Source organism: Artemia sp. Qi Xiang Cuo, chromosome 4 (assembly GCF_049724085.1).
Source record: "Artemia sp. Qi Xiang Cuo chromosome 4, ASM4972408v1, whole genome shotgun sequence".
Lineage (NCBI taxonomy): Eukaryota > Metazoa > Arthropoda > Branchiopoda > Anostraca > Artemiidae > Artemia > Artemia sp. Qi Xiang Cuo.
The window spans coordinates 20,688,995-20,702,955 of record NC_142797.1 but is presented as its reverse complement, the minus strand read 5'-3'; the positions used below and the strand labels follow the sequence as shown (position 1 = coordinate 20,702,955).

The following is a 13,961-nucleotide window of genomic DNA, read 5'->3' as shown; positions in this document are numbered from 1 at the left end:
ACTGTTTTGACCATTCTTCCGCCATTTACGCATAATTATCAATTATCCTTCGATCGATAAACTTATTATCTTTAAATTTCTCAATTGGGTTGAAAATAAAGTTAGGAAATCAACCTCTAAATAATAAGTTAGATAATGATTGTCATTCTTTTTTTAGCTTTAAAGGTAATCCTCTGCTTGAAATTTGGAGGTGTTTATTTTGATTGGTTGGATCTTTAACTGAATTATAGTTGACTGCATCCAATGTTTAGTTAAAGTTTTGTCTCCATTTTATTCAAACATTTTGAAAGGAATATAAGAGGTCCAAGTAACTAGTCCTGAGCTATAGCTGACTTCACCGCAGTCAAGTCAAGTACCGAACCCTAGCACAGCGAAAAAAAATGGAAGCAGAAACACAACAGATTTATCATCCTTCAAAACAGCTCATAAAATTGCGTGTTTATTGCATTTTTATTTGCATTTTATTACGTTGTGCTTCAGCGTCACCCAGGAAGTTCGGAAACTGTTGAAGAAGAGGCACAAGAGTGTCCACATCTACAGATAAGGCAACATCTGTAGATGTGGACACTCTTCTGCCTCTTCTTCAGCGGTTTCCGAATTTGCTGGGTGACGCTGAGGCACACCGTAATAAAATACAAATAAAAATGCAATAAACACGCAATTTTGTGTGCTGTTTCGAAGGAAGATAAATCCGTTTTGTTTTAAGCATTCGGGATTTTCCAACGTTAGGTCATTGCAGTCAATCCGTTTGCTCATTTGTGAGCACAATTCCTAAAAAAATTCAGACAGCTCATCTGGATGCCGTGAACCTGCTGAGCACTCAATGGGCCCGTGTTTTGCAGACTTCTCAGTAGGCACAGTGCATTTGGTCCCAACTTTATGCAATCAAGTGCAAGAAAAATGAGCTGGGCTCAACCGAACTCTAAATGGGTCTTGTACGCGCCCTATTTCTTCCTTTTTGACAAAGCACTTGAGGAGCAACAGATACGTCTGTCGCAAACTTTTCAAAGCCTGTGAATCCGTGTTCCCTCATCTTGAAACTCTTTGTTTAGTGCATTAATATTTTGTAAGGCAAGTGAAAGAAAATACTGAGTAACTTTCAGAGATCAATCATGCGTAAAAGAAAGAATTTTATCAGCCTTTTCTTCGGCTCCTCTATCTTCATCGAAGTCACCTTCTCCATGGTTGGTAAAGAATAAAAGGAGCGGGTTCCACTGCTCCCGGATCCGTTCAACGGAAGCTTCAAGGGTGAGCCATCGCGTACTTGAAGTCTGCAAAAGCTTATGGTTTTCCACATGACGGAAATTTTGGTAAATATTTAGTTCATCCTGTCTTTTTGGGCTATTTGCCACATACGCAACTACGCCGCGAATAAAAATTTCAATTCTATCTGGCAACTTCTTCGCTGCATATGCAGAACAGAGAGCAAGGGAACGACTAGTGCAGCCTAGCACAAGGAAATCTGGCACATATTCTTTTAACAGCACACCAAGGCCTTTTTGATGTCCAATGTCAACTCTGGCATTGTCAAAGGCAATTACCATCTAATTTGTAAAGGTATTCCTAGGCTTTTCAAATGTCCAAATATTAGAAGTTTTTTGCCCTTCTGAACTGTCATCACTTACTGGCAAAAGCCCCAGAAAGTCTTCTCGGACTATATCTTTGGAGTCTTTGTACTTCGCTATAAGGACCATGACCTTCTGCCAAGATTTACTTGTAGATTCGTCAGCTATTAAAGAGATATGAGCTTTCTTAAGTTCACAAGAAAACACATCTCTTTCTACATTGGCAATGACGTGTCTATTTTTCCCACTAGTTTTAATTCTGCCCTGATTGAAGCTTTTACAAAGTTCTGAGTCTCCAAAAGTATTTTTCAGGACTGGGATTAAAGTGTCCGTTTTTGTAACGGGAATGTCTTCCGAGACGACCCACGACGTAAGCTTTAAGCTGGCTTAAATTATAGACTCAGCATGTAATTTTTTGGGAAGGTCTTGATACTGCAGCATTGATGTCTGACTGTTCAGAACCCTGCTCTTGTGGAAGTTTGTTCTAAGATGGCACCTCACGTTTGCCACACATCCGATTATGTCTTTATAACACATTTTACAGTAAGCTAAGTCCTGGTATCATTTAAAAAAGATCAGAGATTAAATAAAAAAACAAAACAAATTTTCTCAACTGAAAGTAAGGAGCAAAAATTAAAACTTCAACCGAACAAAATTACAACGTATATGAAGGGGGTTTCCTGCTCCTCAACACCTCACTCTTCACACTAAAGTTTGAATTTTGTCCCAATTCTTTAAAAAAGACATCCTGAAACACAGGGGTCGTTTAAGTAGAACAATAAAAAGCTTTTTTAAAAGCACTAAAAAACTTTAGCGTGAAAAGTGAGGTGTTGGGGAGGGGGCAGCCCTCTTTAAAAACGTGGTAATTTCTGTTCTTTTAAGTTTTAATGTTGCTCCTTACTTTCAGTTTCCTGTTTTTTAATAGTTTTAAAAACCAAGACTGAAATAAGTATGCAAAGAAGGAAAAAGGCTTGGACAGAAATACTAGGCACCTTTTGTCTCCTTGTCTCTTGTACAAGATTACTTGCTTACTGTATAAGCTCTCGGGATTGTTTAAAGGGGTGATTAGCCTATTCTACAATCAGCTTTGCTTAAAATTGAGAATATAAGCACTTAGTACTTCTGCCAAACTTTGTCCATAAGCAAAGTTTGGCAAAGACAAATATGTTTTAAATTGAGTCCTACATAAAATTCAGCAAGAGAAATGGATGTGGATGATTTTAATACCTGGCCACAGTTTCCCCCCTCTCCAAACTGAAATTTCGAGTCTTCAAAAATTTTATGAAACCTTACATAGGCCCGCACAATTCTAGCCTCAACAGAAAAGGATTATTTTTTTAGTAAACCATATCTGTCTTTTTGGTACCATATTGCTAATTTTTTTGTAAATATTGAGCAGTTGATACTATTGACCTATGAATAAAGTAAACATACCACTCGATGCCTTTTCTTATGTTCTTTCCAAATATACTAATTGCTTTTGGCGTAAATTCACTTTACTCCCCACCCCTAGGGTATATATTTACTCATTAGGGAAGGGGGGGGGGGCTTGTAAAGCTCATTTCTGACGCAAAGGAATATTAAATTTGGATTCAGGATGCAATTCTGACTATAGCGGTAAGTTTGAACTTTACCCCCACCCCAATGTGCAAATATACACCCTGAATTAGTATATTGGGGTGGGGTGAAGTGAATTTGTGCCAAAAACCATTGTTATATTCGGAAAGAGCATAAGAAAAGGCATCGATTGGTATTTTCACTTTATTCATAGGTCAAAAATATGAACTGCTCAATATTTGCCCATTTTTCATTGTCGTTTTCAACTGGCTCGAATATTTTTGGCCCTGGATTAATTTCTGAAAGTGTTATTCACCTAACTCAACTGCTTTCCTAGATAGCAAGAAGTGTCTAAAGTCTAAACTACAATTTTAGGCTACCCCATATTTTCCTAATTTAGCCTACCCTTTTATATCATTTTGATAGTATGGGCTTCAGAAAAAATGGTTATCACAAGAAGATATGGGTTACTCACGCTTTAAAAGGGTGCACAGGCCTAAAGTTTTTGCAGAATTTTATCAGTTTGAGATTAGACCTTAGTAGGTTTATTTTGGTTGTTGTTTCTAAATCGCATTACTTCATGTTTCATACTCCTTTTCTATTTCCATGAAGAACAGTTGTGCCCAACAACTTTCAACTTCCTTCTATAAAACATGATTTGAATTTACCACGTTTTCACTGGTTATCTATGCTTTGATCTATTTCTTGGTAAATGGCTGAAAAAATGAAAAGACGCCCGGGGGACGGCCTAGGCATAGATAACAGAGATCATACCGGCTAGCTGTTCTATCTTTTGCACTTAAATAGTTTAATTTTTTATTTCGCTTAATACTTTTTCTATCATCATTTCATAAAAGTGTGCAAAAAGAGTGCAAAGAGCAAATAATGGGCCAAAAGAGTGCAAATCTGGTCCGTGGTGTGAAAGAGTGCAATGAAAAAAAAAGAGTGCATTTCACACGAAAAGTGTGCAAGTTGGCAACCCTGTCTTGAACACGCTCCCAGAGTCTGAACGAAGCTGCCGCTCGCTTGATATCTTAAAAAAAAAAAAATGAAAGAGAATTTTTTGCCAATAATTGAGCTTGTTTTTAATTATTTTTTTTTGACCATATCTTCTGGAGTAGATAGCTCTGGTTTGGGTTTTAATGTTTGCTTGAGTAATTGAGTTTTATTGAGTATCCTAGCCGAGTAGTTGGTATGCTAGATTTGAATTCCTTTGCCTGTGAATGCAGTGGTTCGAGTCCTGGTTTCACTGGTCATTTGGTTTGGAACAGGGCTTTGTTGCGTGACTCTGTAAGCTCAACCAGAGTCGACCCAGCTCTAAATGGGTGCCTGGAGAAATCTGGGGAAGGTAAACAGGAAGGATGTAAGGAAGAATGGGATGGCTGGGCCCGAATCCCTCCTTGCACTTCCTGGCTGAAGGGCCACGAAACGGAAATCAACACTGCCGGTAGGGACTGTAAAGTTCATTATCGTATTCTTTACTTTTTACCATGATCTGAAATTGTGTGCCACTCCCCTACATAGCTTGTGATTTTGAGGATTTTTGAGGTGGGAGATTGAATTTATTTATTCTCCATGTATTTTTGTTCATATATCGTTTTTTTTCCTATCTCTTTATGGCTATGGAGTTTCGGGGGGGGGGGGGCGGTTGACGTTGGATGTTTTTTGTTGTCGTTGTAAATTTATTGTTAATTAAACGAAATCCTTACGTTCTTAATGTCAAAGATGCAAATAATAGGAAAAGTATACAATGTTTAAGTAATTATAGATCATTCTCGAAGAAAAAAAAATACCAGGAATATAATAATTTCGCCTCAGTAATTGAATAGATCTATATTTAATGGTTCGAATGATGTAAGTATGAATGAATGATTAATTCAGTGACTAAACCCATACAGAGTATTTACTATCTAGCCTAAACTACAAAACAAAACCCAAAAATATCAGTTTCCTTACTTTACAGGGAGCGTAAATCTTAAGCCAGAGCCATTAAACGCCATGAACGTTAAGTTGTATTTGGGGATACCTACGGGACATGTCTTTAGAGAAATTCATTAGTATTAGTAGTATGGGCATAAGAAATATTTATGGGACATGTTTTTGTTCAAAATATGCAGTTTTGCGTAATTACTGTGTCATATAAGATTGTATTGGAGTGAATAATAAGTTACGTATATTTTTGAGATTGTTTAAAAGAAACCATTTTATTTCCCTGGTGAGTACCTATTTTACATGTCTTTAAAGAAATATATTGCAGATAATCGTAAATTGTTTTAGATAGATGGCATTGCTCACTTATGTACCTAATTTGTTTACTCCTTGATTGGCAGCATGTAAAAAAAATTGATAAAACATGTAAAAAATTGTTTTGATAAAAAAATAGTTCTGTTCATAATTATTAATTAATTCCTTTAATGATTAATTAATTACTACTAATCATTTATTAATTGCGTTAATAATTATTAGTACGGAAAAAACTATTCCATTTCTAATGCACATCAGGTGCATAGAAAACACCAGATCTTTTCCTAAATTGTTCAGAAGCTGGAAAATTTTTTCATAGAAGAAATAAAAAATGATTTACAAAACATCATTACATTTCATGATTTACATTTTTGTTTTTTTTCTTAAAATTGATAATGACACAACCAGCGTAAAATTAATCTAAATAGCTATAAAACAGGCACTATCACGGGAGTATTTGTCCTGCTAGACTAATATTTTTTGTTCGTATCGAGATATTTCCCCTCCCCCCCCCCCAAATGAATATCTATTTTTAGAGAGTATGTCTTGACTATAAACTTACAAGTTGGTTAACTATTATGATGGTGAAACCTTCAAAATTGCTAAAATTAGAGTTGTTTATGGAAGTTTTTAAGACTAATCTAATTTTTGCTTGGAAGCATTCCCGCCTTTGTGTTTTCGAATTAGTTGAATGATTCTTTGTTATGTTATTCTATTTTCATTTATACTTTACTGTTTTTTTTTCTCTTCATTGTTGACTGGTTTACCTGTAAGAGTTCGCTAGGTCATTTCTATATACTCTTCCATGTCATTTTCGTTACTTACTTTGTACTTAAGTTTTTATTTTACTTTATAATTTTCTGGTTTTGATGGAATATGACAATAATATGTTTGTTTGTACCCTAGTTCACTTACAAAGGGTGAAGATACTATAGTATCTTCAGCAAAAATTAACGCCATCTACTAAAAAAAGTTCCTTGGTCAAATTTTCGCTTAGCATCTGTTCCGGATCAGAATGAAATATTGTGTTTTTTTTTAATACGGGTTTTGAAATGAGTTTAAATTTCTCGGATCACATGGTCGGTTTCACTTGACAAAATTTATCGTCTCCTATAAAAAAAAGAAAAAAAAATCCTCGAGTTAAATCCGAAAAGACTAGACTTTTGCTCCCATATCCCCCATGTTGAAAATAAGTCTAATTTGTCTTTAATAATCCGTAATTTAAAGAATTGCTCTTCAATGAAAATTTGTGTTTGAAAATTTTATTTCAAAATTAGGGGAGAAGTTAATGATATATTAGATTCGATTATGAATTACTTTTAATTCCTGCTGATTTGGCCCCCTCTTTTTTTCATTACCTGTTTTGTCTTGTGGGACTTCGTGTTGATTGGAATTGCTTACCATTTATTTATCTATTAAGCTGACACGTCGATTTCTACTCTGCTTATCACCTGTGTTAGTTTTGGGTTTTTGGTGTATTTGTGTATAAAATTAAACAGTTTTTTTCCTAAATTTTATGAAGACAATTGTTACTTGTTCAAAATATTCATTTGGTACATCGTGTAAAGATGACATTCTGCTGACAAAGCGGATTTTGGCTCTTGTAAGAGCCTATCTATTAAATTTTTATTCTTCTTTTAATTTTCATCCTAATATTATTTTCAGCTCAATATATCTTTTTGCTTTAGGGAATGCCCGAAGAATGGCTCCGTTTGCTTCAGTCATCAAACATCAGTAAACGGGAACAAACAGAGAATCCGCAGGCTGTAATAGATGCACTGACTTTCATCAATACCTCACATACCATTAGGACGGAGACAAAATACATGACAACCGTGCCTCGTCCCGGTAAGTTCATCATTTAAATATTTAAAACGTGTCACTCAGTTTAGACAAAAAACACTAACATAACATAAGCGATCCAGCTCGAAAAAAAATTTATCAAGATTTGGGTTTTAAAAATACGGTAAAGTGTATGTATCTGTATTGTTTTTATAATTGGGGCTACAAGAATAGGGGGGAGGTCATTTTCCACGTGCTTGCCAATACCATCAGGTAAATTCTTGCTAAATTAGGCGCAAATATTTTTATATATTTTGGCTTATAAACACCCATGTGAGGAATATAATTCCTGACCTAAGATTTGGGAATAAAAAAGATTAGTGCAATAAAATTTTATTCCGTAAAAGAAACTTAGTAAAAATTGAAAAGAGAAATTTCACTTAATGTTAAATTTATTTATTGCAGTATAAACTCTATGGAATCCTGTTAAAAATTGTTCAATATTATTTTTTTCATTGCGTTTTTTTTTACTATTTTACTATTTTGCAGGCTTTAAAATTCTGTTATAATTTTTTACTCCTTGTCTGCGTTGTTGTTGTGGTACGATTTTTTTGCTTGCTATTTTCTGTACCTAATTTTTATCTTTGCTGGTAGCAAATTTTTTTGGGTTGCTATTGTTGAGTTGAAGTTAACAACCTCTGAGGTTGTTTACCTTGTAAGTAAAAAGTCAAATTCTTCTCTGTGTGTATTTTGAACTTACCAACTTCCGAGACCCCCCCCCCCTTTCACTCCGACGGTCTCAAATGACGGTCTTGGGCATAATATGCATACAAATGTTGCAGCTGTGGCTTTGCACTAGTAACATCTTGCTCCATTGATTAGACACCTAATAGCCCCTGACTCTTATTTTTTCTTTTTCTTTTCTCTACTTTATGTTTTCTTCACCTTCTAGTTTTTGTAGTCTTCGGGATGCCTATCAATACTTCCTTTGTTGCAGGGGCACAATTTTCTAGGGGCCAGGGGGGGGGGGGCAAACGGCCCCGCCCAGACCTCGGTTTGTCCCCCCAGACCTCATTCCCCCCCCCCAGCTGAAATTTAGTTTCTTCAAAAATCTTGTCAAAACTAAGATAAATCTGCATAATTCAAGCATCAACAGAAACAGATCAGTACATGTCTACCTTTACATGTTTTTTTAGTACATGTTTACCTTTAGGGTACTATAAATTACCCTTATAGTACTAAATAGTACCTTTATGATACCAAATAGCTTTTTTTTAGTTTATACTGTCATTTCCACTTGATTTGGGAAATTGGCTCCAACTCTCCCCCCTCCCAGAATTTTGAGGAAATTACGCCACTGCTTTGTTGGTTGCCAAAGTTTGGTTAAAACCAAAAAAAAATTCATGTACAGTCGAAAATCAGTATTGATACCGATGGAGTTTACGTTTTGAATTTATGCTTGTTAAGAGGATCCGATACTTCGAACACCATTTTGGGAACCTCAACGTTGGCTGACTGTCTCAAAGGCAAAGGGTCCATTAGTGAATTCTCCCAGAGGACTACTTATCATTGAAGCCTAGGGAGAATTTGTGATTTAATTGTGAAATTTGATTGAAAAGAAAATAGAATTCTGTCGACAAAGTTTACAACCAAAGTGGGTTGCACCACAGAAAATTCGGAGAAAAGCTGTCAAATTGATCAAATGTCATTTCTTTTGAGGTGATCCTGGGCTTTTTTCTAGCATGTATGCTAGAATGTTTTAGGGACAACCCTTTCTTGAATTTTAAAAAGAAAATTCTGTTCCGTTTAGTCGAAAAAACAAAATTTACACTTCCTAATGATATAAGTTTCTCTAAAACCAAAAATGTATATTTCCAGAACGAAACAACATAAATTAAAAGGTGTTTCTAAGACATCACGGAAAGTAGATGTCGGCTTTTAGTTTTCTGCTGTTTATTCGGATCGCTTATCCAAGCGCTAGAAGTTATGGCAAGACCGCCCAATCCTTTATAAATAGTTTGGCCACATAAACTAAAAAGTTTACAATGGACGATATAGGCTGATTCTTTATGGTATCGAATGTCCTTAACAAAGGTCATAATATGTTTTTTTGTCTGTTGATAAGCACTTGGCAATCAAACTAGATTTTCTGAAGCGATTCTTCTCAGTTTTAGTAGATAATAATAATAATTTATTTTTAACCCACCATACAGGAAATGAAGTGGAGTAACACAAGAAAAGAAAAAACGCAAAAATACATTTAACATCAACATAAATAAATAAGTATTTTAAATATTACGTTAGTAGAGTCTATTAAGTGAGGAAGGAGATCTTTTTATTCTAGAAAGCTCCTTAGGATTAATTTAAACCACCTTTTTTCATACATAGAAGTTTTCCAAAAAAGAAAACACATACATTAAAGCAAAGACGAGGAGACACGAATTCCGATAATTCATATAAACTCCAACCATACACAAATATCTGTCAATAAATAAATTATTCAAAATAAACAGAAATGATAATAGGTAATCATGGGTAATCGCTCCTTAAGCCGGAGTGTCATATACACTTACTTGTTTTTTATTTCAAGGATAATATTTTCATTTGTCATAACATCAAAGAAAAAGAAAGGAAATCACCGCAATAGTTGAGATGACGGAAAAGAACTAATAAAAGTAGACTGACCGTTTTTTGGTTTTTCCTAATACCAAATAATGTGGCTCTGGCCTTTAAGGGATATTAGCCCTAAACCTGGTTCACTTGGGGTTGCCAATGGAAGGCGGCCAACACTACTCGCCTGTCAGCCATTTTACAAAAGTCCCGAAATTTCATGACGGCGCTGTTTGAAAAGTTGTTCGACGCTGCTGTGTCTTTTCAAACGACACGTACACAAAGGGACGCTTATACTTACGCATATTCATGAGAAAACCAGTGTTATAGATTCAGACGTAAACACGTTCATGCTGTCTCTGACAAATGTAATTTTGTTCATTTGTTAACATTTTGAAAGAAATGAAACAATGTTAACTGGAATTAGAAGAGAAAAGCTAGGCAAAGGGAGGTAACGACCATTTTAGGTAGTCTAGGGTTGTCACTGAAATGAAAGGGTTATGAAACATACATCTGTATGCAGGCGAGATGGGATAAAGGAATTTCTAGTCAACTATTTAATACGCTTTTGATTAATTTTCAATTTGTTTTCAGATCAAATTTCAATTCCTCCAGAGAGGGTACCCTCATTTGGCGTGTCTCTGCCTTCTGCACCTCCTGGAACACCTGTTAGTCATCCACCAAGTCAGGTATTAGTTTTTGTGCATTATTAAAAGTGCTTATTGAGAAGAAAAAGTAGAAAAGTAAAATTTTCGGTAATAAACAGATTTTCAGTGTACTGACAAGAGAAGGAAAATCTGATGGCTAGATGTGTATTCCTTGGGTCTAAAATATTTAACTCTCCTAGTATCATCCTTTAAATGCTATGTTTGTCATTTGTTTTGGTTGTAGGAGAGGGTAGCTATAACTTCACCATGTTACATTTTTGCTGGCATGTTTCATTCCATGGGCTGTCTGTATACTTACTGACAGGGTACAGTAAGTCTGCGCACTAACTATTGATGGGGAGTTCAGCGGATTATTTTTGTGAAGGTAAATGCGATTACCTGAAGGCTCAAAATTAAATGTTTAAGTCTGCGTTTTCAAAATCTCAAAAAGAAGTCCATCGGATCAATAGAGGGGATGGATAATACTATCTAGTTTCCATTCATTTGAACGGATACATTTGGGCTAAGTATTTAATATGTATGCTGATGGGGTGATAGTCCCCTGTTATTCTGGAAATGGATTTTTATTTTACGAAAAACTGCCATCTATATATTTTTTTGGTTTACCTTAAAAAGTGACATGTTTTACAAGTGTAAGTGTCTTACAAATCACTTACATCTTGGGGACAGCTTTTTGTTCTTGTTAGAAAAAAATATGTAATTTGTTCTAATTTTATATAATAATAATTACTCTATTCAATTATTTTTTCATTATTGAATTTGGTACAATCCCATTATTTAAAAAAAGAAAAGAAAAAAGTGACATGTTAAGGGGGAAGTGGTCCTCACATCCTATAAAATCCTATGTTGCTGTGTAAAGCAAATACACCTCCGTCACCCCTCTCATTCTTGAAGCATTGTTGTACAAAAGATGAATTTTAGCGCAAGACAGGAGGGGCAAAATGAAGGGGTACATCAGGTACCCCAAAATTATTTTAAGAATGAACGAAAATTAGGTAATGAAAATAGTAGTTTTAGAAGGAAGTACAGAACGATACTAAAACTTGTACGATAAGATATTATCCTGTAAATAAGGGGAAGCTACCACCTCGCCAGTTTACATACCTATCAGTCTTGTACACTTTTTCCGGAAAAGAGGTAATGAAAATAGCAAAAATTGATATTTTGAACAGGAAATACTTATAAAATTTAGGCTATTGATGGGTATTAGGCTATTGATGAGTCAAGATCCCCCTCCTCTTTTCCCCTCTGCACATGCGTACCACCATTCAAGAAGAGAACCTAAAAATATAACAATGTATTTCTGTTGTTCTTTTGCAATCATTACCTTATTTTATTGTTTCAAAACTTGTTTTTGAGAAAAATAATTAAAGGTTTTGAAATCTTCCTGGAATATTTCTCGATTATTCTTGATCTTGCAATTTGACTTGGAAGAGTAAATCTACACCTTATCAAGGCTTCATATATTATTTGAAATACCGAAAAAAAGAATAAAATATAAAGACATCTTGAAGAATCGGTTTCCAGTAGAATTCCAACGGAATGGTTTAGCTTGAGCTTGGGGTGTAAAAGTAAATAGTGTGTCTAACTCCTCGTATTGCGCTAAAACGGACTTTTTTTTAATCTAATCTGATTGTATTTCATTTTATTAAAAAAAAAAAATTGTCAGTTCAAATGTTTCGAAAGACAATCAGTAAATAAAAGATTTGCAACTAGAATCTGGCTTTTAATTTTTCCAATCAAATAAATTTTATTTAAATAAATTAATAAATTCGGGAGATTAAAATAACAGTCTTTTTCATTGGTAAAGAAAACATTATTTTAAATCTTCTCGTTTTTCCGTATATGAATCCATATTATGGCCTACTATTTATTTGTTGGACAATTTATTTTATTTTTATTTTCAATAATAAACACCCTTTTGAAAATCTGGACACACGTTGTATCCCCTGATTTAATTTTACACCTTCTTAAGTTTCTTTGAAAATTAAAACTTAATATCCTCCATAAAACTTCGTATCTATGCTATTTTGACAAACTGGATGCACTTACACTTTTTTGATTTAGTTCAACTGTAAGAACAGAAGTAGTAATAGTCGTATTCCTGAAAGTTTCAACTCAATACCCTCAGTCGTTCTTGAGATATTGCTGAGACGTCTTATTAATAACCAGCATACACATAGTGCTTTTTGATTTAGTTATAAAGCAACTTTAGCTTTCTGTGAAATTTTTTACTTTATACCGTATTTTATACCCTATTCCTACTTGTATACTTGACAGCCTGGATGCATTTAAGCTATTTTGATTTATTTCAATAGTAATAGTAGTAGTAGAATTAGCAGCAAAAGTGGTTGTAATATTAGTAGCCCTTAGAGTTTCAACTTAATACCCTAAGCTTTTGCTGGGATATTGCTGATACACCCCTTTGACAACTCATGTACATAGTTTGTTTCATTTCAGTTCAGTACTGCTCTCTTCTTTCTCTGAAAGTTTTAACTAATAGCCTTAGCATTAGTAATAGTAGTAGGGACAGTAGCAGAAGTAATAGTAGGAGCAACAGGAGTAGTGTTAGTGATAGCAGTAGTAGTATTTGTAGTAAGCAGTAATAGTATTCACATTGTGCCTTTTTGGTCTAGTTTAACATACCCTCCTTATGCCCTGACAGTTTCAACTTCAGATACTTTAAGCTTTTCTGAGATATTGCTCTAATCTCGTGTATACAACCTACATTTCCATAATCTGTTTTGTTTTGCCCAACGTTCCCCTCAACAGTCCCTGAAAGTTCCTGATTAATACCATTAGCCTTAGTAATATGACTAATAACAGCAGTAGTAGCACTACTATTACTTCTAGAAGTATGCACATAGGGAATTTTTATTACTAAAACATACCATTCAACATACCCTGAAAGTTCCAACCTAATACTCTAAGCCGGGGATGTCCAATCTTTTATTATAGTGGCCCGCATTGTCACTTGAAATAGTTCAATGGACCGCAAAACCTATTAAATTTCAAGAAAAATGGGTACATAAAGAAACAATTAAAAGCCATTAATTTCATCTTTGGAAATAGGAGCAAATAACACACATAGAAAAAAAAATTAGTGTATGGTGTACGAAGGCTGTCTAGGTGTGACATAAATGTAAACAAAATATTAGATGAAGTTAAATATTTTTAAATGTTTAGTACTGTCCAATTTTCTGCAATTCTACTAAAGAAATACTACTTAGAGTAAAAATCCCTAGCGGGCCGCACAAAAATCTCATGCGGGCCGTAGATTGGGCATCCTTGCTCTTAGTCGTTCTCGAAATACTGCTTATATGGCCTTTTGACAGCATGCATACACACAGTGGGTTTCAATTTAATTTAACATACTTCTCTACATTTCCTGAAAGTTTGCTCTTAACACCCTTAGCTTTAGTAGTAGTTGTTTTTGTCAATCAAAAATAAAATAGTAGTAGTAGAAGCAGCAGTAGTGGTATGCATATAGTACCTTTTGGTTGTTTCAACATCCCCCTCAACGTGTACTGAAAGT

General features: G+C 34.7%; 1 protein-coding gene across 1 annotated transcript in view; it reads left to right on the top strand.

The window, feature by feature from the left end:
* Pak (serine/threonine-protein kinase PAK 3-like protein) overlaps nt 1-13,961 on the top strand; it is a 91,581-nt gene that overhangs the window by 33,973 nt on the left and 43,647 nt on the right. Inside the window, exons 3-4 of the mRNA XM_089088137.1 lie at nt 7,055-7,214; nt 10,353-10,447. Coding sequence (XP_088944263.1) covers nt 7,055-7,214; nt 10,353-10,447 — 255 coding nt within the window. The remainder of the gene's footprint in view (nt 1-7,054; nt 7,215-10,352; nt 10,448-13,961) is intronic.